Genomic DNA, 27,850 nt, shown 5'->3' on the forward strand with positions numbered 1-27,850 from the left:
AGGAGGTGTGGGAATCGTCGGCTGCCCCATCCGGAAGGGGCGGGGCACAGTGTCGGAAGCGGCCAATGGGCAGCCGGGAGGCCGAGCCTCCGTGGGAGCGGCGGCGGCGGGAACTGTCCCGAGTCCCGGAGGTGGGTCACATTCTGGATCCATGGAGCTAGCCGAAGGGCCAAGGTGAGAGGTGCTTGCAGTGTCCCCTCTCGGTCGCTCTCCCTGAGGTCCACGGCGTTCCAGATTCCTGGAATGGAATGGAAGGAGGACGCAGCGTTGGGCGAGCCGGCGCGGAGGCCCCGGAGCGAGCCCCCCTACCTGCTGCCCTTTGGGCTCGGCGGGAGCATCCGGTCGGCTCCCTGCAGACTCTGCTCGGACGCCGCCACACGTCCATGGACTGGAAGCCGGAGCACGAAGTGCCTGGAGACTGAATTCATTTTTTCTCTGCCTGGTTTCTTTCTTTTCTTTTTTTGAAAATTGAGGTTATTTTGGGGAGGCTTCAAGGCAAATGCTAATTTGCATAGCCGCACCGTTTTTGAAAATGCAGAACTTTTGTATCTCTTCGAGTATGTCATTGCTGGTTAGTCAACTGCATGCAGTTCAGAGCGGCGAATCTTCAGCTAGCACTGTTGAATTCAGTGTCAGCTTCCTGAACCCAGATTCGCGGTCTGTGTTTAAATGTTTCATCCCCAGTCCTCAAGATAAATATCAGAAGTGGACTTGTTAGCCTATGGTGTGTTGCCAAATAAATAAGTTTAAGAGATACTTCCTTTCCATTTTATATTGTCATCTGCAGTTTCCACATTTAAGAGAAACCTGAGCGAAATTTTTTTCAAGGTAGAATGAAGAGTAAAGATGTTTGTTCCCTTTATCTTGTAAGAGTTTATCGAAGGTCTGCTGTGTGTTAGATGCTGTGGGAGAAGACCCAGATATTTCTCTCCCATGGAGGCTTCTGGGTTCTGTTACATCCACATTATCAATTAAACTGCTTACAAGAAATTGCTAAATCAATGAACATAAGGAGTACGTTCTTGGGATGACAGGAATTTGCCAGGCAGAGGAGGAAGAGGGGAGCAGTCTAGACCAAAAGATTCGTATGTGTGTCTAAAACAGCTTGTGATATTCAGGAAACAGTTTGCTATTACTAGAATGTAAGGGAGTTGGTGAAGGGAGAGGGTTGGAGAGAATGAGAGAAAAGTAGACTGGGGTCCAGTTAGGACTAGATTTTAAACTTAATATAGGAGACAGTGGGACACTAGTAGATTTAAAAAAAATTTTTTTTCCTAAAGTTTATGTATTTTTTTTTAGCAATCTGTATGCCCAAGGTGGGACTTGAACCCAGGACCACAAGATCAGAAGTCCCATGCACCTCCGACTGAGCCAGCCAGGTGCCCCAACAGTAGTAGATTTTTCAACAGAGAAATTATTTGGCCAGATTAATGATTTTTAAGTTGATTGTTTCATGGAAGGTGGATTGGAGTAGGGAGAAAGTGGAAACAGATTGGTTGGGAAACTCTTAAAGCAAGTATAGCAAGAACTTTGGGGGGGGGTCTTTGCTAAGGCAGCAGCAAGCAGCCTGGATTGGGAGCGGAGATTCAAAGGCTTCTTTGGGAGTAGTAATAGAACCAGTACCCAGTTTCTAAGATGGTTTTGATTTTAACATAAACGCTGTGTATTTCCCACCATACTTGTGGTTTTTCAAACCGTGTGAGAAATGTTGTTTTCACTTTTCAGAAGAAGATCCCATTGTTGCCAAAGATTATTGACCTGTAGGTTTAAGGGTACATGTGTCTCTTCCGTGTAGATCCTAGTATAATAAATTTCTAAATACCCATTACATTTGAAGTATCTATTCAGATTTTTTGACAAATGTGTAAGGATCATAGAACAACGTTTATATTTAAGAATATGATCAAGGGATATGTTAATATAATAAATGAACATGTTAGATACATTGACTATTAACAGAGATGAATCATTTCCCGCAGTTAAAACCAGGATGAAAATACATAAATGCATGCTTGCTTTGTTTCTTGTAACTGGTGTCTTTAGTACAGAACTTGCTAAGGCCATCAAGCCTATCGATCGGAGGTCAGTCCATCAGATTTGTTCTGGACAAGTAGTACTGAGTCTAAGTACTGCTGTGAAGGAGTTGGTAGAAAATAGTGTGGATGCCGGTGCCACTAATATTGGTAAGTTTAGAAGAGTTTTAAGCCACAGGAAATAATCAGTTTATACTGTATTATTCAAGAAACATTTGTGATTGTAATAAGACAACCAGATGTTGATATACTGAGAAATTACTATGTTTTAAACTTAAATTTAGCATCTTTTATGTGCCTAGGTAGGCAGTAATAATAAAAGCAGTTAACTTTTATTGTGTTCTTACTAGTGCCACACAGCTGTTTCTAATCTGCCGAATAACCGTATGAGAATAGGAATTATTATCACTACTGTATTCATTTTATAGAACAGAAAATGAAGGCACGGGAATTTACTTTGAGGTCATAGAGCTAGGAAAATGTGATTCCAGGAAGTCTGATTGCCGAGCCTTTTTTCCGTAATGACTCTTGAAATTATCCTTTTGAAAGAAAGGTAGAAAGGAAGGAAAGAAAGAAAAGAGAAAACTATTTTATCTGGGTTAGTAAATTGCCAAGAAGTCCTTTTAAAGAAAATGAAATACACAAAATGACAGTAGTACATTTAAGTAAGTGTAATTATGACTCTAATTTGTATTACATAAGTTATAGGTAATGTGAGTATAAAGGCTTTTTTACATGGATCAAATTAATTAATTTGTTAAACTTTTTAGATCTAAGGCTCAAAGACTATGGGGTGGATCTCATTGAAGTTTCAGACAATGGATGTGGGGTAGAAGAAGAAAACTTTGAAGGCTTAAGTAAGTGGAGTTTTTCTAATCTTTTTTTCTTTCTTTCTTTTTTTTTTTTTTTTTCAGTGTTTTACTTATGTTTTGAGAGAGAGACAGAGTACGCGTGGGGAGGGGCAGAGAGAGAGAGGGAGACACAGAATCAAAGCAGGCTCCTGGCTCCGAGCTGTCAGCACAGAACCCGACACGGGGCTCGAACTCACGAGATGTGAGATCGTGACCTGAGCTGGAGTTTGATGCTTAACGGACAAGGCACCCAGGTGCCTCTAGTCCTATTTTTAAATATTTGAGCAAAATGTTTCCAAACTTTGAGTAACACTGTCTTAGGAAACACAAAAACAGCTTTTTAAAACCAGTTGCTTTGGTAGGTGTGGTATTTATTCAGGGGTATATATCCCTTGAAATATTTTTGGTCTTACTGTGTACCTCTCTTTCAGCTCTGAAACATCACACTTCTAAGATTCAAGACTTTGGTGACCTAACTCAGGTTGAAACTTTTGGCTTTCGGGGGGAAGCTCTGAGTTCACTTTGTGCACTGAGGTGATAACAATATTTTTATCCACTAACTTGACCCCTTAGGAAAATCTCTCTGAACCTGAAAACGTGGGGTTAGAATCATTGTTGTTTATACTTCTCCGTCCTGAGTGTCTCAACTTCAAACTTCCACATTTGTTTTATCTTACTGCCAATCTAAGTGGTAATACTTCCGAAATGTAAGCAATGAAATGAAATAGTATTGTAAAAGAATTATTACCCTTGTTAAAGCAGTAACTTCTCAATTTTAAAATGGCACGTAGATAATAAGTTACAGATGTGTTGGTTTTGATTTATTTCAGTGTTTAGGAAAAAATTTAACCGAAATACTTATCATATATAACAGAGTCTAGGTTTTTATGAATAATTACTTACGCATTGGAACTATAATATTTTTTGGATCCTTGTTAAAAGTTTTGTTAAACCAGTAGGAATAAAACTGAGAAATAAATCTTTATTTGTTAATATGTAAGCTGTGAGACCTTTTATTTTGCCGTTTAACCATAAAAACAAGTATCAAAGCTTTCATCAAAACAAAGCATTTATAGAACTCTCTGTCTTACTATTAGGCGCCAAGATTTAGATTCTATGATGACCCCTCACCCATATAAACGTTCTCGATGATCTCAGAGGGATCAGCATTTTTTCAGGAGAGGTTTTAGAGAACAGAAGTGGGAGAATGAGCATGTGATGTCCAGCACCTGTCAGTGTCTGACCGTGTCGCACCTGCTCTCTCTCACAGCGATGTGACTATTTCTACCTGCCACGCATCCGCGAAGGTCGGGACTCGGCTTGCGTTTGATCACAATGGGAAGATCGTCCAGAAAACCCCCCACCCACGACCCAGAGGGACAACGGTCAGTGTGCAGCAGCTGTTTTATACACTCCCTGTGCGCCATAAGGAGTTTCAAAGGAATATTAAAAAGGTACGTTAGGGGCATCTGGGTGGCCCAGTCGGTTAAGCGTCTGACTTGGGCTCAGGTCACACTCTCGCGGTTCATGAGTTCGAGCCCCACGTCAAGCTCTGTGCTGACAGCTTGGAGCCTGGAGCCTGCTTCGGATTCTGTGTCTCCCTCTCTCTTTGCCCCTCCCTTGTTCGCGCTCTCTTTCTCTTTCTCGCAAAGATAGATGAACATTAAAAAAAGAAAAATGTACAGTAAATTCAGAACCCCAGCCTCTGAGAACATTGATACACATGTAGTGAGACATCTACCACACTAATGTGCACTGAAATTAACTCTTCAGATGATTCTCTTCCCTGAGTTTTTTGGGGCGTGCTTAGTTTGTCTTTTCCTGACCGAAGACTGAGCTTGAGGTTGATGTGTCCTCTCTTTTTTTCTTGAAAAAAAAAAAAAAAAAGTCATCATATTTATTAGGTGTTCTAACATGGGAATGAATTCTTTAAGAAGTAACCTTTTTCATTCTGTCTGTAGCTTTTTTTATATTTTTTTAACTTTTTTATTTTATTTTATTTTTTTGAGACAGAGACAGAGCATGAACGGGGGAGGGGCAGAGAGAGAGGGAGACACAGAATCGAAAGCAGGCTCCAGGCTCTGAGCCATCAGCCCAGAGCCCGACGCGGGGCTCGAACCCACAGACCGCGAGATCGTGACCTGAGCTGAAGTCGGACGCTTAACCGACTGAGCCACCCAGGCGCCCCCTGTCTGTAGTTTTTAATAAGATGTTTTTCTTGGTTTCCTGAAAAATGAAGCGTTACAACTTTTATGAATTTGAATGGAAATGAAATAAATATATCAATTGTGCTTAAAAAGCAGTTCTAGGGGCGCCTGGGTGGTTCAATGGGTTAGGCGTCCGACTTCGGCTCAGGTCATGATCTCACAGCCCATAAATTCAAGGCCCATAAGTTGGAGCCCCGCGTCGGGCTCTGTGCTGACAGCTCAGAGCCTGGAGCCTACTGCGGATTCTGTGTGTCTGCCTCTCTCTGCTGCTCCCCCACTTGCTTGCTCTCTCACTCTCTCTTTCAAAAATAAACATCAAAAAGAAAGCAGTTCTAAACTGTGCATACGTGTATTTATGTGTGTCTGCGTGTATACATGTAATCATATAGTTTTGTAAAAGCAAACCAGCTAGCCGAAATATGCATAGGAAGAAGGCTGGAAGGGAAGACATGTGATTGTTACCAGTGGTTATTGATGCATGTGCGATCACAGGTGCTTTTTGCTGTCTTCCTTGCACTTTTCTCTTTTGTGTATCTATCTTTTTATAATCAAAAAGTTATTTAAATGGATGCAGCTAAACACTTTCTTGTACAGCAATTTGCACAAGTTACAGTGCCAATTTTACAAGAATGTATATTTACTGTGGATAAAACCATTTTTTCATTTTTATTTAAAAATTAAAAATTTTGGGGTGCTTGGGTGGTTCAGTTGTTTAAGCATCTGACTTTGGCTCAGGTCATGATCTCTCAGTTCATGAGTTCAAGCCCCACATCAGGTTCCGTGCTGACAGCTCAGAGCCTGGAGCCTGCTTCAGATTCTGTGTCTCCCTCTCTCTCTGCCCCTACCCCGCTCGTGCTCTCTTTCTCTCTCAAAAATAAATAAACATTAAAAAAGTTTTAAAAACCAAAAAAAATTAAAATTTTTTTGTATAGAAAAAATTGTTATTCATTTTTTATATCTCATGGTAAAAAAAATCAGTGCCTCAAAAACTATAGGAATAAAGAACTTATACTTGCTGGAAAAGACCCTTGTTAATAGTGTGATATATGTGTTTCCAGGCTCCTTTTAATTTCATGTATTTACAAATCTTGAGAAAAAAAATTCAAGATAAATTAATATAATGAAATGAAACAATACAGAATATAAAGATGTAAGTAATACAGGATTATATGTAGTAGAAAGTTGAGATTGTGTCTGTCTGCCTCCCAGAGTTTGGTGTATATCCTTTAGACTGATATACAGATGGAACCTTTATTCCATAGAATGGAGAATAAAATCCGATCTTTGATTTTCTTTTGTAAAGGTTTTTATTTATTTATTTTTTTAATGCATACGTTTTATTTTTTTCTTAACAGTTAGGATCACATTATACATTACGGTTCTATAACTTGACCGTTTCTATAGTATGTCGTAGGTATCTTTTTTGATCGTGTATCTTTTTTGGCTGACTCGTTACTTTATTCTCTATCATTCTGCCATTATATGGATATACCATAATTTATTAACTCCTTGTTGATGGTAGCTTAGGTTCTTTTTAATTTTTCACAATTACAGGGGCACCTGGGTGGCTTAGTCAGTTAAACGTCTGACTCTCGGTTTCAGCTCAGGTCATGATCTCACAGTTCGTGAGTTCAACCCCTGCATTGGGCTCTGCACTGATGGTGTGGAGCCTGATTGGGATTTTCTCTCTCTCTCTCTCTCTCTCTCTCTCTCTCTCTCTCTTTCTTTCTTTCTCTCCCTCTCTTTCTCTCTCTCTCTCTCAAAAAATAAACATAAAAACATTTTTTAATGAGAAAAAAAAAAGTTTGACCTAATTGACTCACTGTCCGATGAAATAACTTTTAAATAAACTTTTTTTCACAATTACACATTGTTTCAGTGAACATTTTTGTAATATATGTTTGATTATTTGTGCCAGTCATTCTACAAGGATAAATTTATAAAGGAAGGATGACCAGGTCCAGTGGAATGCACTTTTTGATTTTTATAGCAGTGGGCGTGGACATCGTGGACAGAAGAGAGGTGTGGTTAGGAACCTAAGCCTCTTGAGCTCTCTCTTATACCACGTGTGAGCGTATACGTTGAATACAAAGGTATACATGCATAAAGGTATTCACAGCTCCTTCTGTCAGGAACAATTTTTCTTCTTTGTGCGCCGATATGAGAACCTTGAGTTGGATGTTTTAACTTGAACCATGTAGTTTTTGTCGGATTAAAGTAACGTCGGGTCTTGTATTTGTGTTTTTTAAACAGGAGTATGCCAGAATGGTCCAGGTCTTACAAGCATACTGTATCATTGCAGCAGGCATCCGTGTAAGTTGCAGCAATCAGGTTGGACAAGGAAAACGCCAGCCTGTGGTTTGCACAAGCGGAAGCTCCAGCATAAAGGAAAATATTGGATCTGTGTTTGGGCAGAAACAGGTAGTGGTGGCCAGTTATTTAAAAAACATTTTATTCCTCTAGTAATTATGGCAGGTTTCCCTTGTCCTTTCCAAAGACGAGAGAAGGAAATCCAATAATTGATTTTTTTTTTTTAGGATTTTTATTTTATTTTATTTTTTATTTTTTTAAAGAGAGAGAGACAGATGGGGGGTGGAGAGCAGAGGTAGAGAGAAAGAGACTCTTTTTTTTTTTTTTTAATTTTTTTTAAATGTTTTTATTTATTTTTGAGACAGAGAGAGACAGAGCATGAACGGGGGAGGGGCAGAGAGAGAGGGAGACACAGAATCGGAAGCAGGCTCCAGGCTCTGAGCCGTCAGCCCAGAGCCCGATGCGGGGCTCGAACTCACGGACCATGAGATCGTGACCTGAGCTGAAGTCGGACGCCTAACCGACTGAGCCACCCAGGCGCCCCAGAAAGAGACTCTTAAGCAGGCTCTAGACTCAACACTGAGCCTGACATGGGGCTCGATCCCACGACCATGAGATCATGACCTGAGCTGAAATCAAGAGGGACGCTTAACTGGCTGAACTACCCAGGCACCCCTAAAGATTTTTATTTTTAAGTAAGCTTTATCCCCAACGTGGGACTCGAACTTAAAACCCTGAGATCAAGCGTCGACTGCTCTGTCGACGGAGCCAGCCAGGAGCCCCCAATAATTGATTTCTTAATTAGGTACTTACCACAAGAGTTAATGCTGAGAGCTGACAGATTTTTTTTATTTTATTCTTCCAGAGAATAAAACCCTCCTTTTACTCTGCATCTGAAAAAGGGTGTTGTGGGCAATGTATTGATTATGGATAAGTATGCGCTCAAGTGGTCCATCCTTCTGATTAAAAAATCAAAATTTCAGTTATGATAGCTGCCAGAATCAGCCACCGAGATTCCTTGTGCTCTTACTCTGAGTGGCCTGACCAGGAAAAGCAAACACACAAAACCCTTCCTTTCTGAAATTAGGTTCATCCTGATTTTGTTAGGAATTAACTGTGAGTCTTGTCTCTTTTAGCTGCAAAGCCTCATTCCTTTTGTTCAACTGCCCCCTAGTGACTCTGTGTGTGAAGAGTACGGGCTGAGCCACGGTGATGCTTTGCAGACTCTGTTTCGGTGAGTAGATTGCTGCCGGGAAAATTACAATCAAACATTTTGTCTGGGTTTTTTTGTATGTATGTATGTATGTATGTATGTATTTGTTTTGAGAGAGAGATAGCGCAAGCAGGGGAGGGGCAGAAAGAGAGAGAGAGAGAGAGAGAGAGAGAGAGAGAGAGGGAATCCCCAGCAGGCTCTGTGCTGTCAGTGCGAAGTCTGAAGCAGGGCTCGAACTCATGAACCCATGAGGATCACGACCTGAGCCGAAATCAAGAGTCAGACACTCAACCAACCGACTGAGCCACCCAGGTGCCCCTGGAGGCTTTGTTTTTAAAGGTCGTGATTGTAAGGTTTATGGTTTTTATATTCGTTGTAAAGTTATAGGCATTATTATTGCTGAGAAAGAGAATTTTTATAAAGGAGTCCGTTACTTAATTCGTTCAATATCCTGGGTCCCTGGTGCACTTGAGGGGATTTCCTACTGAATTCTTTGGTTTCCTATTGATTTCCTATTGAAACCTTTGTAGTAAGGACTCTGCTTAGTGACAAATTAAAATAATTTTTAATTTACGTATATGTTTTGCCTTATGGGGATTTGACAGAGTGGAATAGTGTTTCCTTTCATTCATGTCTTACCCAATATCTTCCACTGTCACTACTCTCAGGGTAAGAAAAATTGGCATTGCCCCTACTTGGGATTGGCCTTGTGATGGCCCACGCCTGCTCACTGTCTACTTGCCTCTGGCTCACATGCAGAGATTCATTTCTTTTGTGTGTACACCATTCTTACAGAGTGTAGAGTGCACATACCCCGGGTAGATCACAGGCAGAGGGAGCACTGTAATTTTTTTATTTTAGAGAGAAAGAGAGAGTGAGTGAGTTGGGGTGAGGGGCTGAGGGAGAGAGTGCAGCGCCCCAGCGCAGAGCCTGAGTCGGGGCTCTATCCCACAACCCTGGGATCATGACTGGAGCCTAAATCAAGAGTTGGGTGCTCAACCGACTGAGCCACTGGGTGCCCTGAGGAAGCTCTTTAACAATACCTTAGGAGATAGGAGTTTGCTGATGGAGAACAGATTGTCTTGTCTTTTTTTTTTCTTTTCTTTTTTTACTTTAAAAATTTTTTTGAAGTTTATTTAGAGAGACCAAGAAAGTGAATGGGGAAGGGGCAGAGAGAGAGACAGAGAGGGAGACATTGAATCCCAAGCAGGCTCCGCACTCAGTGTAGAGCCCGATGCAGGGCTTGAACCCACTAACCACGAGCTCTTGACCTGAGCTGAAATCAAGAGACGCTTAACCCACCGAGCCACCCAGGCGCCCCAAGGAGAACACATTCTAAAAGGACAGGGAGTGCGGGCAGAAATCCTGAATACAAGTGGTTGAGCTCCCTGGGCAGCTGGTGGGGACAGCTTGAAGATTCTAGAATGTGAGTTTTGGGTGAGACTCCTTCCTTGCATAGAGGCCAAGAATTTAATAGGGCAAGTGAGAGAAGAGCTGAAGCAAATCTGTTTTGAACCCACTGCATTTCCTGTGGTGGATTCATTGACCGTAGGAGCTGTAGAACATGCCAGGAGGCCTGTGTCCTTTTTATGATTTATCAGAGTGGAACACAGACACACATCAACTGAAATGTTAATACTTATCAGTGTGTAACCAGGTGTTATATTTTATTTTGTTTTTACTTTTGGATGTGCCCTCTGACATGTTACTGTTTCCATTCTGGAATCCTGTCCTTACCGTGTGAACATTGTACAGCATCTCTGGTTTCATTTCTCACTGTGCTCATGGTGTTGGAAGAAGCTCAACAGACAGACAGTTTTTCTTTATCAATCGGCGGCCTTGTGACCCGGCAAAGGTATTTTTTTTTTATGGTTGTTTTTTGTTTTTTGTTTTTTTTGAGGGAAACTGAGAGAACACAAACAGGGGAGCGACGGAGGGGGTGGGGAGAGAGAGAGAGAGAGAGAGAGAGAGAGAGAGAGAGAATCCTAGCAGGCTCAGCCCTTGTCAGCACAGAGCCTGATGTGAGGCTCAATCCTGCATCTCTGGGATCATGACCTGAGCCAAAATCAAGAGTCAGACAGACGCTCAACTGACTAAGCCACCCAGGCGCCCCTAGACTGGTCATCTTGATAGGGTTTTAGTGTTTCGGTTTTGATTTTGCATTTTCAGCAATATTGTACCTCGGTCATAGATTCTGTTTTCTGGTGGCACTTGAAAGTGACTTCTGTCTGTTGGATATGGTTCAGTATTGTGCATGGTGCAGTTTTATAGTTTATCTCCAACACTTTTAACGATGATATTACAGAATCACATAAATACATTTCTCTGTACGTTGGAGTGTGTTTAATGAGCATTTAAATTGCACCTGCAGCATGTTGGCACTGAAGTTAAAATAACATAATAAACAAATAAATAGGCTGCACCTACATCTTTTGACATATCTTCAAAAGCAGCTTTGGATTGGAAAAAGATTCAGGTTTAGGGATTGATGACTAAAAATATCCCTTTGAGGGGCATGAGGAAACTTTTTTGGGCAATGGATAGATATATTGATTATCTTGATTATGATCTTACTGGTCTTGATTGTAAACTTGTCAAACTGTATAGTTTATTTTTTAAACATTTTTTTAAGTGTTTATTTTTGAGAGAGAGGGGGAGACAGCGTGTGCATGCAAGTCAGGGAGGGGCAGAGAAAGAGGGAGAGAGAGGATCTGAAGCCAGCTTCATGCTGATAGCAGTGAGCCTGATGCGGGGCTTGAACTCACCAACTCTGAGATCGTGACCTGGGCCGAAGTCGGATGCTTAACCGACTGAGCCACCCAGGCACCCCTCAAACTGTATACTTTAAATACATGTAGTTTATTGCAGGCCCCGCTCTACCTCAGTCAATCTGTTAAGATATAGCCGTGTAGTGGCTGATTAGAGCAGCGTGTTGGGGGACAGACAGGAATGTTTGTTCTTTTTTAACCTTTGTTTTGTACGTAGGTTTCCAGACTTGTGAATGAGGTCTATCATATGTATAATCGCCATCAGTATCCATTTGTTGTTCTTAACATTTCTGTTGATTCAGGTAAGTTCCACTGAGCTTTCTGTCACGTTGGTGACTTACCCCTAAAAGAAAAAAATGAAATCATAAAGCCATGATATGACCAGAAAGGATTTTTGTGGCAACAGTTGATGGCAGTGTATTTTTTGTTTACATACTTTTAATTATATTGTATAGACTTTTGTTTTTTATACAGGCTTTCTTGCTTTCTGCTTGAGACCAGGTTAATGGTATTATTAGAAAAATAGGACTTTTTCATGGCACATAAGGGAGAAAGCAAACCAAATGTTCCCCCTGATTTTAAAAATAATGCTATTTTTCTTCTGATTGGGAAAATTCTGGTTTATTGTTATCTAGGATTTTTTCCTAGGTACTTAGAAATATGTGCATGCCTTAAAATACGTAATGCTATATGTATATCCCTACTCATATCCTTTATAAAAGGGAGAAAATAACTTTGGGTAAGTTTGTATCAAGCTCTTTATCCTTTGACATAAATGGGTTTTTTTTTTCCCATGTCCTAAAAATTATTCAGAAACATGATTTTAACATCTGTACTCATTATATTCCAAGGTACAGATGTATCTTAAACTTTTTAAATTCTTAGCCTTAATTCAGCTGTCTTCAGTTTTTAGAAATTTAAATACTATCGTTATATTAAATAGTTACCTATATCATTGGTAATTTCCTTAAGATACATTCCTAGTACTAGAATTAGTGTGTCCATGACTAGGATCGGGCTGTACTCATTTACACATCTAGAGCCGTGTATTGGGTAGTGTCATTTTTTTTTTTAATTTTTTTTTTTTAATTTTTTTTTAACGTTTATTTATTTTTGAGACAGAGAGAGACAGAGCATGAACGGGGGAGGGTCAGAGAGAGAGGGAGACACAGAATCTGAAACAGGCTCCAGGCTCTGAGCCATCAGCCCAGAGCCCGACGCGGGGCTCGAACTCACATACCGTGAGATCGTGACCTGAGCCGAAGTCGGACGCTCAACCGACTGAGCCACCCAGGCGCCCCTGGGTAGTGTCATTTTTAACCAAAGTCAGTGGGCGATACTAGAAGGACCTTATTTTGGCGTGCGGTCTTCTATGTTTTCATGTGTTTATTTGCTCTTTCTTTATTTTTGCAAATTGACTGTTCAGATACTTGCATATTCTGTCCGTTTAATAAACGGTTCATCTTTTCCTTGTTTCTCTGAAAATGCTGATTTTACAGTTTATGAATATTAGTCTGGACACTGCAGTGTTTTTAACAGTACCTTTGGTAAGCGCAAGAGAATAAAATAGACGGGGAAATTTCTGTGAAAGGTGATTTTAAACATAAGTGTCTTTTTTTTTCTTTTGGCCTTAGAATGTGTTGACGTCAATGTTACTCCCGATAAAAGGCAAATTTTACTGCAAGAGGAGAAGCTTTTGTTGGCAGTTTTAAAAACATCTTTGATAGGAATGTTTGATGGTGATCTCAACAAACTTAATGTCAGTCAGCAGCCGTTGTTGGGTATTGAAGGTAAGAAAATACACAGGTGTATGGACAGCTTCTGAAACTCACTATCCTTTTTTTTTTTTTTTTTAATTTTTTTAAATTTAAAAAAATTTTTTTTAATTTTTTATTTAATTTTTATTTAGAAGAGAGAATCTGAGGCAGGGTCTGCACTGATAGCATGAAGCCCAATGTGAGGCTCCATCTCACAAACCGTGAGATCATGACCCGAGCTGAATTCAAGATTCGGACGCTCAAATGACTGAGCCACCCAGGTGCCCCCAAAAGCTCTGAAAGGATGTGTCACACTAGGCAGTGTAGAGCTGCAGATGTAAGGAAGTCGGGTAACAAGAGAAATGGAAGGCACATTTGGCACATCCAGGGATGTGTTCTTACCAGGACTCAACCGTTTTCCTTTAATAAACACTCCTGATGGCTGCAAACCTTTTGTTAATTTCCAGAGTTCTGAGAAAAGTCGATTCTGACCATTTTTGCCCATTTTTCTCATTTCTTTACGGAGTGGGGAATTTCTGGGGGCCCTCGCGCTGCCATTTTCCCACCCGTCACCCCTGTGCCTTCTTCGCTGAGTGGCGTATGGGAATGAGCGTCACCACAAAGCTGATTCAGGATGTGTAGTAGTGACAGGTACAGTCATTATTTTATTGCCTGGCCCTACGTGATCAGATACTTAAGTAGTTTTCTTCTTTTTTGTCCAAACCAAGAGCAGCTGGGACTTCTGGGAGGGGGCCCAGCGTTGAGCTCCAGCCGCCTTCTTTGGCAGAGGGAAGAGTTGGCCATTACCCCGCCCCCCATGACCACATCTCCTTGGGGTGCACACTCTCTTCTGTCGGCCAGCCTGCCCTGATCTCCATGTCTGTATGTGCAGAGATGGTGGGCGCCCATCAGTGCGTCTTCCGAGGGGGGAAGACCAGAGCTGCTGAGGAAGCTGAAACTAGAGTGTGGCAGAAGGCTAAGGTGACAGACGGGTGTGGCTCCCAGTGAGAGGAGAGGTTGTGGGATGACTTTGTGAGCTGAGGGTGCGAGGAGGAGCTGGAAGGGGCTTGGCGGGGGGGGGGGCGGGGGGGGGGTTGTTGGCAGGGATCCTGATCCGCTCTGTCCTAACGTTCCTTACACCCCAGGGGCGGGGAGAGGTCGATTTGGAAGAGAGCAGGCAGGCTCTGGTTTTGATAATCAGGGCATAAGGTGGAGGCAGAGCTCCCGAGGGGTGGAGTGGAACAGGAGCGCAGAAATCCGGGCAGTAGAGTGGCAGAGCTTCGCTTTGGACGCGGTGGGCGCCCGTGAGCCCTGGCCGTCCTCGGCGTGGGGTGGCGTGGATGTGGATGTGCGTGGGGATGGAGTGGAGGCTGCTCCGCTGTATGTACATCTCTGTGGAGGGGGCCACTCACAGACACGCTTCGCCAGACGCTACCCTGTAAGGACAAACTGCTCAAAATACCGGTGCATCTCGAAGCCCAGTTGAACTGATGCCCCTTTCGGCCATTGTATTGGAAACAAACAAACACGAGTGTATCAGCCCTGAGGTCAAGAGATGGCAGCCGTAGAACCACCCTGCTTCCCCTTCTGCTTGCGCCGACCCCCCGTGGTAACCATCTTCCTCACTTCTGACACCACAGATTCATTTTATCTGCTTTTAATTTCTGCTTTTTTGCATCTTGTTTCTTTCTCTCATTACCTTGTGGGATCTGTCCATGTCACATGGCAACTCATTCATTCGTTCTCGTTGCTGTGTGGCATTCCGTTGTAGTTCTTTTTTTTTTTTTTATTTTTTATTTTTATTTTTGAGACAGAGAGAGAGCATTAACAGGGGAGGGTCAGAGAAGAGGGAGACACAGAATCCGAAACAGGCTCCAGGCTCTGAGCAGTCAGCAAAGAGCCCGACGTGGGGCTTGAACTCACAGACCGTGAGATCACGACCTGAGCCGAAGTCGGGCGCTTAACCGACTGAGCCACCCAGGCGCCCCTCCGTTGTAGTTCTTAACGGCATGATTTCTTTGTGGACGGTTGGGTTGTTATGGCCAGAGCGGCCGTGGACACCCCTGTCTGTGGCTCTGGCGGGTGTGGGTGTGCCAGGAGCGCAATGCCAGGCCACAGGCCTCCACCTGCAGATGCGTCGTGTTTAGATTTAGGAGCTACTCCCAGAAGGTTTCGCAAAGCGACTGTACCGATTTGACTACCACCAGCAGTATTTACACCTTCTTTTTAAGCCTCATCTTTGCGAACTTTTGTCGATTGTTAAATTTTCGCCCATTCTGGTGATCGTACAGTAACATTAAAGTGTGGCTTCAATTTGTATGTCCCTTAGGATTAACCATTGTTGTATGTTCTGTTAGCCGTCTCTGGATCCCTACTTTTGTAAAACGTATCCTCTTTTTAAAAAAAATTTTTTTTAACGTTTGTTTATTTTTGAGAGAGAGAGAGAAAGACAGAGCATGAGTGAGGGAGGGGCAGAGAGAGAAAGGGAGACACAGAATCCAAAGCAGGCTCCAGGCTCTGAGCTGTCAGCACAGAGCCCGACACGGGGCTCAAACTCATGAACCACGAGATCATGCCGTGAGCCGAAGTCGGCCGCTTAACTGACTGAGCCCCCCAGGAGCCCCCAGAAATACCCTTTTTCTCCACTTCATTGCAGCCCCTGATACTCTCCTCTGCTCCTATCTACTCAGGTAACTTAATAAAAAAGCATTCGGCAGAAATGGAGAAGCCCATGCCAGAAAAACAGGATGATCCTGCTTCGTTAAGGACTGGAGGAGAAGCGAAGAGGGCAGTGACCATTTCCAGACTGAGAGAGACCTTTTCTCTTCGGCACACGACAGAGACCAAGTCTCAGGGCCCGAGCACCACCGAACCGAGACGGATTTCTCCAAGACAGAAGAGACACGTCCAGTGTTCTGGAGCTCCAGACTCCCCGTGTTTCCAGAAGTGCGCCTCGGGCACAGGCTCGTCCGGCCCTGGCGGGGAGGCAATGCGTGTGCGCAGGGGCCCCTGTGACCGCAGGGACGGAGCGGAGATGGAGCAGGACTCGGGGCACAGCCGCACTTCGGCCGGCCCGCGGGAAGGGCCCGGCACCCCAGCAACGGGCGGTCAGTCCGGTGGCGCCTGTGCAGCAAACTCCCCTGAGGACAGGTTTTCACAGGGAAACGAGGAAGCTTCTGAGAAGTTGCCTGAACTTGACCGTCGCTCTGCAGACACGGAGCACGGTTCCGATCACGAGGACGGTGGACGTAAACATAGGGTCTCGCCTCCTCCCGTAGATGCATCCTCCCCAAGCACACGGCGTTTCAAAAAAGACAGCATTCCTTTGAATCCTGACCTCCCTCAAGGGTTGGTGACTGCGCAGAACACGTCAGCGTCTCAGGTGGACGTGGCTGTTAAAATCAGTAAGAAAGTAGTGCCCCTGGCCTTTTCCATGCGGTCTTTAGCGGCACGAATAAAGCAGTTACGTCACCAAGAAAGGCCACAAGAAGGCGAACAGAATTACAGGAAGTTCAGGGCAAAGATCTGCCCCGGAGAAAACCAAGCCGCCGAAGATGAACTGAGAAAGGAGATAAGGTAACGTTCTTTCATAGGATGAGCTGCCGGGAGGGGACGAGGCTGGTCCTTCCGGGCCCTGGTTTTGCTCCTCTGGCTATCAGGACAGTCCTCCCTGGGGGCCTTCTCTGCACCACAGACGGGACATCTCCTGATGTCACACTTTCCCAAGCTTCTGTCTCCCCCTCTCCCAGCCCCGCTTTCTCTCTGTGCTCCTCGAAGATTCTAATTTGGGAGTCTGTTTCCACTCTACGGATTGCTCATTAGCCCTACTGGTGCATCCTTGGTGATGCTGTTTCCACTCGCTGCATTTTCATTGCCCCTCATATGCATCAAATTAACTTTCTTTAAAGAGGTCTTTCTCTGTGAAACCTTTCAAGAATTGTTTCCTTAGATTTTTTTAGCACATCCTGTCCATTTAGTTCAAATTAATCGGGGCCTCCTCAACCCCGATCTCCTTCCTCTTCCCCAAGGTTTCACAGTGACTCCTCCCTGCACTGAATCCATGGAGGTTTTAGTGGACATTACTATTTCCCATGATTCATTAAAAAAATTTTTTTTTAATGTTTATTTATTTTTGAGAGAGAGAGACCCAGAGTGCGAGCAGGGGAGGGCCAGAGAGGGGGACACAGAATCTGAAGCAGGCTCCAGGCTCCAAGCTGTCAGTGCAGAGCCCGACATGGGGCTCAAACCCACGAATCGTGAGATCGTGACCTGAGCTGAAGTTGGACGCTTAACTGACTGAGCCACCTAGGGACCCCTCCCATGATTCATTTTAATGCATATTAGGAAAAATTATAATTTATTATCAAACTTGCGATTTCTAGAAGATTGTGTAGGGTAAGGTTAAGGAAAAAAGGGAGTCAATTTCAAGAAAACTGTTAATACTGATAACAGAAAACACTGGTCACCACCACTTTCTTGCCACTAATCACGTACAACATTGTAACTTCTAAAAACGATGACTTCTCTTGAAATATTTAACTTTGATTTTTTTTTTTTTTTTTTTAATGTTTATTCATTTTTGAGAGACAGAGACACAGAGCATGAGCGGGGAAGGGGCAGAGAGAGGGAGACACAGAATCCGAAGCAGGCTCCAGGCTCCGAGCTGTCAGCACAGAGCCTGATGCAGGGCTTGAACTCACAGTTTGCGAGATCCTGACCTGAACCGAAGTCGGAGGCTCAACCGACTGAGCCACCCAGGCGCCCCTTAACTTTGATCTTTTTAAAGCATTGTATATCTTTTGTCTCAGTAGATACTGAAATGTGCTGTGTCCTATACACAGAGCACCAGTAATTACGTTGAAATTTTATGGCACTTTTGGTTTGGACTGCACAGGCTTTGCCTGATTTTGATAATCAATTCTTCAACAGCAAGCATTACGTTAGATAATTCCCTTGATATTCATGGTGCCTAACATTGGGAAAGGTTTTTAGGAAATAGTTCATTTATTTATTTTTTCCAAAAGTTTACTTATTTTGAGAGACAGAGAAAGAGAGCACAAGCAGGGGAGGAGCAGAGAGAGAGAGAGAGAGAGAGAGAGTCCCAAGCACTGATGGTGTGGAGCCTGTTGTGGGGCCTGAAGATCATGACCTGAATCGAAAATCACTAGTTGGATGCTTAACTGACTGAGCCACTCAGGCACCATAGGAAATAGTTCCTTTAAATTGTGTGTGTTTAAGGGAGGTGAACATCTTTGGGTGGGGTCTGGGGCCTGTGAACGCTCAGGGACACAGTGAAGAGCTGGGCTCCTGGCTTACATGCACGATCGTGGAACACGTGCTTGATGGAGAAAGACCTGTAAGGTGCCCAAAAGGCAAAGTAATTATGCTTTCTCTTTGGGTTCTTTTTTTTTTTTTTTTTTTTTTTTTTTTTTTGAGAGAGAGAGAGAGAGAGAGAGAGAGTGCACACATGAACGGAGGATGGGGAGGGGGCAGAAAGAGAAAAAGAGATAGAATTCCAAGCAGGCTCCAGGCTCTGCACAGAGTCTGACTCGGGGCTCGATCTCACAGACCGTCAGATCATGACCTGAGCTGATACCAGTAGTCGGACGCTCAACCGACTGAGCCCCCCCCCCCCCCCAGGCATCTGACTCTGGATGCTTTCAGCCTTCTCAGTGAGTGAAATCAACTGTAATTTTTAAAAGCAGTGATTTTAATTCAACAAATATTCATCGATCCCATGTTATGGTAGTTCTTGAATTTGGAACACAAAAGAACCGCTTAGGATGCTTGTTCAGAAAGCGGAACCCGTGGTCAGCCTCCGGAGATTCTATTTCAGTAGATGCGGTAGATCGTGGGTGTGGAGCCCAGGAATCTGCATTTTTGCCAGGTACCCCAAGTGCTCCCTTTGAGAAACGCTGATCTACAGTGGGCCTGGCATTGGCATCTGGCCTTCGGTGCACGGCTGCTGAAACGCCTTTTGTTCTGAGCTGTCCTGCCGATGATTTTCCCGAGGCATGTCCGGAGCGGAAGATGAGGCAGTAATTGAAATACCGTGGTAGCATTTACCAGCTTTTGTGTTTCTGTTCTGAGTTATAACCAAATAGAGCAAGTCGTACAGTTTTGTTTCTTCTTCGTTGTTTGAGCCTGATGCTACTTTTTTTTTTAATTTTTTTTTTAACGTTTATTTGTTTTTGAGACAGAGAGAGACAGAGCATGAATGGGGGAGGGGCAGAGAGAGAGGGAGACACAGAATCGGAAGCAGGCTCCAGGCTCTGAGCCATCAGCCCAGAGCCCGACGCGGGGCTCGAACTCGCGGACCGTGAGATCGTGACCTGAGCTGAAGTCGGACGCTTAACCGACTGAGCCACCCAGGCGCCCCCTGATGCTACTTTTTAAGTTTACGGTGGGAGGTACACCTGCAGAGACAGAATGCCTGTGTCTTCAGGCCGGTACAAGTTCTTCCCACGGGGACTCTATCTGGGGAACCAGAGCCAGGGACTTGGTGTTGGTGCTGCTTCCAGGTGTGTTGCTTCTCAGTTGGAATCCACTGTAGGCTCCTTACTTTGCAATCTCTGAGGCCATGTGAGCATCTCTGCTGGTGCACTTCTAGACTTTGTCAGTAGGGGGCGGTAGAGGGACGCTGCGAGAAAGCACCAGATCCCGGCCTCTCCTTCCTTCTGGCTGCCCTGGTCTTTTCCTCCTACAAGGCAGCTGCCAGCAGGAGGCCCAGCATTGCTCACTCTGTTTGCTACCCCTGTGTTTCTTAGCTAAGTAGTTAATTACCTTCTACTAGTTTACCATACCTGGTTATGAATTTCCTCTGTTCAAATCGCTGGTGTGGTTTTTGTGTCTTGATTGGACTCTGACACGAAATTACTGCCAGGGAATGGTCCCAGGAGACGCGTCCTCACAGACAGGGTTTGGGGCTTCGTTTGGTCCTGACCTTGGACTTGAGCTCAGTGTGAGCTCCTTGCCAATAGGAAATGGGAGCTTAGTAATCCATGGCACATGGAGGTGTCGCTGTCAGACCATCACCCGCGGTTGACTGTGGCAGAGCTCCAAGCAAAGCAAGTCCCACAGGAGCCCAGTGGGTCCTGTGGTGTGGAAGGGATCTTCCTCGCTGCTCTGGAGCGCTCGCAGAAAGAAAGGACCGTCTCAGGTCTCAGCTCGAGTCCCGTCTGAGCACCACAGGTCTGATCCTCACGAAAACCCGTTTTCACAAAATTTGGTTGTGTGGGGTACAGAATGGCAATGTCGTTTTCTCACGTGAAGATCTGTGGCGGTATCTGTCTTGTCTGCACTGACGCACGTAGTCATGAATGGAATTGGATTTTGAAGCCACCCACCAAAGGACCCGTCCGTGAGCTTGGCAGATGTTAGAAAGATTGATGCTCAGGATTAGTGAAAAGGCACTTTTACACACTTAACAAATCTAGGGATTTATCGTACAGAAATACCCCCAGAATAGAGTGGATTTCTGTCCATGAACGTTTGCTGCAGCGTCGTTTGCGTTACTCAAAATGAAAACATCCGAAAGTCGTTCAGTAGAGGATTTGTCGGACAGGTTATGGTACGTGCTCGCAGTGAGCTCCCGTACGGCCACTAGAAAGAATGAAGGAGATCTACTTGAATGGGTCCGAAAAAGCACTGAAGATGCATTGTTAAGGGAGGGGCGTAGAACGGCCTGAAGAATTATGATTCCATTTTTGGGTTGTTTTTTTTTTTTTTAATTTTTTTTTTTTTTCAACGTTTTTTATTTATTTTTGGGACAGAGAGAGACAGAGCATGAACGGGGGAGGGGCAGAGAGAGAGGGAGACACAGAATCGGAAACAGGCTCCGGGCTCCGAGCCGTCAGCCCAGAGCCTGACGCGGGGCTCGAACTCACGGACCGCGAGATCGTGACCTGGCTGAAGTCGGACGCTTAACCGACTGCGCCACCCAGGCGCCCCTGGTTTTTTTTTAATATTTATTATGAGAGAGAGATAGAGAGCAAGCGGGAGAGGGGCAGAGGGCGGGAGACCCAGAATGCCAAAGCAGGCCCCACAATGTCAGTGAAGAGCCTGATGCGGGTCTTGAACTCACGAACCCTGAGATCATGACCTGAGCCCAGATCAAGAGTTGGACGCTTAAGTGACCCAGCCACCCAGGCACGCCCGGTTTTTTTTGTTTTGTTTTTAATATGTAAACGAAGGTCGGGGAACATATACACCAAATGAACAGTAGTTACTGATGCCATCCCTGGGGAGCTGGATGAACGAATGAATAATGTCACCTTTAAAAGTGGGATTATTAGGGACTTTCTCTAGTTTATGTTTCTGTATTGTTCATTTTCCTGTTACAGTCTCTTTTATGATCAGAAAAGTAATCTTTTAAAAATCACGATGTCTCATGATGAACATTTTCCACATGCAGTAAAACGATGTTTGCAGACATGGAGATCATTGGTCAGTTTAACTTGGGATTTATAATCACCAAACTCAATGCAGATATCTTCATAGTGGACCAGCATGCCACGGATGAGAAGTACAACTTTGAGATGCTCCAGCAGCACACGGCCCTCCAGGGTCAAAGGCTTATCACGTAAGTTCTTTCTGGTGTGTGGAATCTTCCGTGTTCTTGCACCCCTAAAGCTTAAGACCCGAGAGCGTATACGCACGTGTGTGTGTGTGTGTGTGTGTGTGTGTGTCTCTTTTTTAGCCACGAGCGTCCCCGTGGCCGATTTTTACTCTGTGCCAGGCACTGTTGAAACCATTGACACGCGTTGATTCATTTAGTCTTCCCAAACCTACAAAGTGGCTGCTGTTACCATCAGCACTTCACAGGTGATAAAATGGAGGCTCCCGGACGCAGAGGTTAGGTGACTTTCCCAAGTTCACACAGCTAATGTTCTTTATTTATCAAGCCCTTTGCCTCTTCCGGTTGGCCAGAAAAATCTGACGAAGGCCAGTTTATGGTACGTAACGTGTCTGTTTATAGCACATAGAACTTAGGTGTGCAGAAGGGTGGCGCTGCCTGTGTGTCTGTCCTCAGCTAGCATAGATCAAGTTCAGTGATTAGTCACCACAGAACTTGGTATTTGTCTCTCCTTTGCCAACGCCTGTTTTAGGCTGACCGCTTTACAAGGTGGTGGGATGGTGTATCATGTAGACCAGAAGTCTTTTCTTAAGCCAAGTGATAGGAAGAGGTCATGGATTTTCATTTGGGAAGTTCAGCGACATAGAGAAATACACTGAGATCCCAGTAGGAGTAAATCCTGGCATGAACAGTCACTCAGCTGGGAGAAAGCACCGAGTTTACAGAGTAATCTATTTCCTATGGAATGGTTGAATTCATTTACTTTCAGTAGGTATTAATGGTAATGGAAAAGACATTTATTTTTTAATTTTTTTAACGTTTGTTTATTTTTGAGAGAGAGAGAGAGACAGAACGTGAGTGGGGAAGGACAGAGAGAGAGGGAGACACAGAATCCGAAACAGGCTCCAGGCTCCGAGCTGCCGGCACAGAGCCCGACGTGGGGCTCGACCTCATGAACTGTGAATTCATGACCTGAGCCGAAGTTGGACACTTGACCGACTGAGCCACTCAGGTGCCCAGTGTAAAGACATTTAATAAGCTACTTTTTCATACTGGATTCTTCCTGCCTCTTTTACAGAGGTCTTTTATTTTTTAGCCATTTTGCATAAATAGGGTCTCGCTTGTGACATTTCAGGTTGCCCCAGGTAGTCACAGATCACTTGGGGTCCCAGGTGGCCCTTGCTCCAAGGATAAAGACCACAGGTCCTTCCTTTCCTACCAGGCCCTGCGTGGTCTGGCCCTCCCTAGGTCCTTCCTCTTGGTTCTCCATGCTTGAGCCACCTGGCCATCTCCTTTTCAGGCCGTTGACAGACCTGATGAATTCCTAACTGGTCATTAAGGAGAATGAAGTAGATCTTTTGTATGTGGCTCTGGGAACATCAGTGGGCCATCCTTGGGCCTTTGCACAGACTTGTCCCTGCCTGAATGCTTGTCCCTGTGCTCACCCATCCATCCATTGGCTGATAACGGGCGCTCATCCCAGCTCTCAGCTCAGAGGTCCCTTCCTCAGAGACACCGTCCTTGACTCCTATCTCCAGGCCCATCTCACTTGCTCTGGCTCTTATGGCGCTGGGCGCCTCTGGCCTCCTGATTGGCAGTGTACTTTGTAATTACAGTTTGTGTGACTGCCTGTTCAGTGTCGTTCTTCCCCACTGGTCTCTTACTCCATGCCCATCCTTTCTCCTGCCCTTATCAGTTCCGACTGATTAAGCACTCGCTGAACCAGGAGGACCGGTGGACAGATTGCTACGTGGACAGATGGCTCGGTCAATGATGCAGGCTCGGAAGGGACAGGATAGCAAAACAGATGCTCTGTGTTCTGCTTTCCGATGCCTGTGATGACCCAGCCGAGCTTTTCACATGGTCTGTGTTGCCGGAAGGAAAAATAGCCTTTTTATGTTGTATTGTTATCTTTAAGGAGTGGATTGAGAGAAACATGGGGTCACTGGGATGGGGTGGCAAGCTGAGGAAAAGCCAGCTGCTTTGGTGGTCATTTGAACTTAAAAAAAAAAAAGAAGAAAATTAACGGGAAATTCTCAGGCAGTTACGTGACAGGAAAGGCATATGGCTGAACAAAGCGTTGTCGCTTACCTGGCTTTTTGAAAGGAATTCAAAGAAGCACGTGTTGGCTTTGTTTCATTTCTGCTTTACAGCTAAATGTTTGACTTTGAGATTGGGTTTGAATCTCTTCTCTGTTTTTTCAGACCCCAGACTCTCAACTTAACTGCTGTCAATGAAGCTATCCTAATAGAAAATCTGGAAATATTCAGAAAGAATGGTTTCGATTTTGTTATCGACGAAGGGGGTGAGTGACAACGATGATGGGATTGTCCTGTCAGAGCCGGGAACAGTCTTTGAGGTGCCCTAGATAAGGATATTTTATCAGAGATGGAAACGGTTCCCCCAGAAAGGATTTTGCCTCTGCCCTGTGTTTCAGTGTTTGTTACACACAGGCGTCAAATGAAACGTATTTTTCGAATCGTGGACTCTTCTCCAAATTTTATTCTTCCAGCTCCAGTCACTGAAAGGGCGAAGTTGATTTCCTTACCAACCAGTAAAAACTGGACCTTTGGACCTCAGGACATCGATGAACTGATCTTCATGCTCAGTGACAGCCCTGGGGTCATGTGTCGGCCTTCCCGCGTCAGACAGATGTTTGCCTCCAGAGCCTGTCGAAAGTCTGTAAGTAAACAACGCTCTTCTTCCAGGGCCCGGAGGGTCTGTTCGGGCCGGTGGTGGCACGAGTTCTCAGGCCAGCTGCTGACCAGGCAGCGCCGTCGACTGTGGCCGAGACTGCCACGGGTCATCGTGTGTAATACGGCCACATCCTTCTCTGCCAGTGTGATGTGCGAGCTGGGCGCATCTGCCTTATCTCTGGCCTCTAACCCGTAATCGCTGTGACGTTTCACCGCCGCCGCTCAGCCTGTCCTGGAGGTGGTGGCGGTGGTGGGTCATCAGCCTGATGTCAGAGTGAAGCAGGTGCGTCTGGATCACCTGACCCCCGGGAGCAGCCGGGATGCCCTTCCTTCATCAGAGGCTCCACCCAGGTGCCGCCCAGGACACAGAGGGGACAAGGCAGATGAGGTCCCCCCCTCTTTTCGGAGTTTAAGGTTTAGTGGGGAGGAAGAGACTTAAGCCAAAGTAGTAACTTCTGATACCAGTAGGCCCAGAAAAGAAGTTAAAACAGTATGGGGACAGGGAGTGGCCTCGGCCCCCGGTCGAGCAGTTGAGATTGGGAGGCAGGGAAGGGCCATGTGAGGAGGAGGCATCTGGGCTGACGCCTGGAAGGGGCATGGAGCCCCTCGGGGAAGAGCTCTCCTAGTAGAAGAAACAGCAGGTGCACAGATGGGGCGGGGGGGAGCGTGTGAGCCAAGCCAGAGGTGGCCTGTCCTGGAGGGAACCGGGGAGCTCGTGCAGAGGGCTGGAAGGGCTGAGGCGCAGGCTGTCGTGGGGGTGCCTGAATTTCTGGAACAAGGTGGCGTTCCCCGCAGCAGCTTGGTCGCAATTGGGGGGTGGGAGGCATAAAAGCTGATTTGGATGTGTGGTATTTGAGGCCCCATGAGGCTGTAAGTGCAGGCATCTGGAAGACGGTCAGGTTAATGAATCCGAGCTCGGGGAAATGTCAGTCGGGGAGCAAAGTTCAGGGCCACCGTGCAGCCTGGGGATTGGATGAAGTTCGGGGAGGGGTGAGGGGAGAATCTGACTTCCGGCCACGGGTATTTCTTTGATGAAGACAGTGTTGGTGCCCCCACCCCGGGGTCGGTGAGCAAGAGGCAGGGCAGACTGGCCTGGGCCGGTGGCCAGGCGGTTTAGAGTGTCCTGCCTTAAGGTGCCACACAGACCCGGGCAGCCACAGGCCGCCCTGCCCTCCCCACCCTGGCGGGGCCGCCGCACTGTGGCTCTTCGTCCTCCCGTCAGCACAGCTGCTGACCGTTGTGGGTGATCCTCTGCCGCACCCCGCGGGCCCGTGCCCTGCCAGCCCCTCAGCCCCGTCTGCTCGCTGGGCTCCTGCCACACGGCCACGTGCCACGGCCACATGCCATGTCCCCAGCCGCACCAGCCTTCCTCCCACCCGAAGCCCTTTGCGCTTGCCGACCTCGCATGCCGCCTTCACACACCCGCCCGACTCCCTCCAGCCCTGGGCTCTCCCAGGTCCCCCACGGAAGTGGGCTCTCCCGGGCGGCCCCCCCCCCCCCCCCCGGGTGACACCTGTTTCTCTGTTGACTTGTCTGGGGTCTGTCCGCCCCAGTGAGGTGGAGCGCCCCACGCACGCTGCCTCTGGGGCTGTGCGTGGCACAAGGAAGAAGGAAGGTGACACACGTCTCAGGCTTTTCGTCTCACACCACCTCTCCTGGTTTCTCAGGGGTGCTGATTTCCAGTGCTTGCTGAGGGGCCCGCTCACCTCCACGGAGAGTTTAGCTAGAGATGAGCTGAGTGCTGTTTCATCAAGAGGAGGCAGGGACAGGAGCCTGAAGGGAGGGCGAGTGAGACGGGCAGTATCTGGGGAGGGAGGACCCGGGCAGAGGGCATGGCCAGCACCAAGGTCCCAAGGTAGGTGCTTGTGTAGTGCACCTGTGCGAGAGGAAAGGGGCAGGTGCCTTGGCTGCCTGGGTGGCTCAGTCGGTTAAGCGTCCCCCTTCAGCTGAGGTCATGATCTCACAGTTTGTGGGTTCGAGCCCCGTGTCAGGCTCTGTGCTGACAGCTCAGAGCCTGGAGCCTGCTTCAGATTCTGCGTCTCCCTCTCTCTCTGCCCCTCCCCTGCTCGCGCTGTCTCTCTCTCTGTCTCTCTCTCTCTCTCCTCTCAAAAATAAAATAGAAACATTAAAAAAATAAAAAAAGGAAAGGGGGTGCCGGTGGGCTGGAGAGGGGCAGGGAGGGATGCGCTCTAGCAGATGCAGGCACAAGGCCAGTGAGGGGCCAAATCCGCCGATGCACGTGGGCTTTTACCCAGGTGAGCATCGAGCGCTGGCAATGTGATCTGACAGCTTTTGAAAGGACTCACTGGCCGCTGAGTGGAGAACAGGTGGAGGGGGACAGCGGGGAGGTCTTGAGAGGCCCTGTGGTTGCCAAGGTGACAGGTCTGGGCGGCGGGAGAGCCGCTGAGACTGGTTGCATCCTGGACAGGTGTGGTCAGTGTCTGTAACAGAGGTGTGTTGCCGTAAAGGAGCCACGGAAGGGCTGGATTTCACAAAGCGGAGGGGGGCTGAGATAGCAGCGGGTAGGGTTCCTCGGAGGAAGATTTTTCAGGGACCGCTGTTTTGAGTAGTCATCGTGTCCATCCTCGTTGCAGAGAAAAATGTTGCTGGAGAGGTGCTCTTGTACCCAAAGCCATAAAACTTGGAACCGTTGTGTCTCCTACTCAGGTGATGATTGGAACCGCCCTAAACACAAGTGAGATGAAGAAACTGATCACCCACATGGGTGAGATGGACCATCCCTGGAACTGTCCCCACGGAAGGCCGACCATGAGACACATTGCCAACCTGGATTTCATTTCTCAAAAGTGACAACATCTCTCGCTTTCTAGAATTGCACGTTTTATTGCAGATTTTTCCTTTTCAAAAGCAGGGTTTTAACGAGTCAGCTTGTTGCCAAATAAACCTGTTTGAAAAAAAAGAAAATGACCAGATCCACTAGAAATGATCTTGAGAACCTTGTCAAACCACGCGGAGCAGTGCTTGCACCGGCTTTTGTCCCGCACCAGAGTGTGTGTGCACACATACAGGCAAGAAGAGCATGTCTTACAGAAACAGGAAGAACGCTTCGAAAGCCACCTGGGCCTCTGCTGCTGTGGCCTGAGGTATTTTAGTCAGCAACTTTCAGCCCGTAGTATGATTAAATTCATAATGGTTTAATTATAAAATTACGGTCCTTTTGGGTTCGGGGATGTCCACCCTAATACGCATTAAATTAAAAAAAAAAAAAAAAAACAAAAACCCAAGAGAGATTCTCTGCCCAGCTGGAGGAAAATGGCCAAGTGGGGCCTGGGGTCACTATTTTTAAATGTTCCCCGGCAAACGTTCGTAGGCAAGGAGAAATAAAAGATTGACTTTTCTGTAACTTTAATGCTGTGATGTGGTTTTTTGGGGTGGGAATCGCAAGATGTTCCTGTTACTGGTCCTGAGAGCAGAAACCC

The 27,850-nt window shown here is 46.0% G+C and overlaps 1 protein-coding gene across 3 annotated transcripts; it reads left to right on the plus strand.

Annotated features, from left to right (window-relative positions):
- The first annotated feature begins 9 nt into the window (after positions 1-9).
- PMS2 (PMS1 homolog 2, mismatch repair system component) lies at positions 10-27,655 on the plus strand. Of its 3 annotated transcripts, XM_078439883.2 has the most exons (15): positions 10-174; positions 2,044-2,183; positions 2,804-2,890; positions 3,316-3,418; positions 4,155-4,338; positions 7,345-7,512; positions 8,538-8,635; positions 10,370-10,469; positions 11,600-11,684; positions 13,017-13,172; positions 15,830-16,715; positions 21,553-21,720; positions 23,919-24,019; positions 24,227-24,396; positions 27,078-27,655. In XM_078439883.2, the coding sequence occupies exons 1-15, from the start codon at positions 152-154 to the stop codon at positions 27,219-27,221; spliced, it is 2,613 nt and encodes an 870-aa protein (XP_078296009.2). In that variant the 5' UTR covers positions 10-151; the 3' UTR covers positions 27,222-27,655. The 3 variants fall into 3 exon arrangements, with proteins under 3 accessions (XP_078296009.2, XP_060505504.3, XP_078296010.2); XM_060649521.3 differs by having other exon boundaries at positions 10-2,183; XM_078439884.2 differs by lacking the exon at positions 21,553-21,720.
- Positions 27,656-27,850: the final 195 nt, after the last annotated feature.

Source organism: Panthera onca, chromosome E3, assembly GCF_046562875.1.
Source record: "Panthera onca isolate mPanOnc1 chromosome E3, mPanOnc1 haplotype 2, whole genome shotgun sequence".
NCBI lineage: Eukaryota > Metazoa > Chordata > Mammalia > Carnivora > Felidae > Panthera > Panthera onca.

Coding starts and splice junctions, on each gene's coding strand:
- PMS2 (XM_060649521.3), top strand. CDS start 1,928: ATGAACATGTTAGATACATTGACTATTAACAGAGATGAATCATTTCCC. Junction 2,891..3,315: donor AGAAAACTTTGAAGGCTTAA/GTAAGTGGAGTT, acceptor CCTCTCTTTCAG/CTCTGAAACATCACACTTCT. Junction 21,721..23,918: donor CAGGGTCAAAGGCTTATCAC/GTAAGTTCTTTC, acceptor CTGTTTTTTCAG/ACCCCAGACTCTCAACTTAA.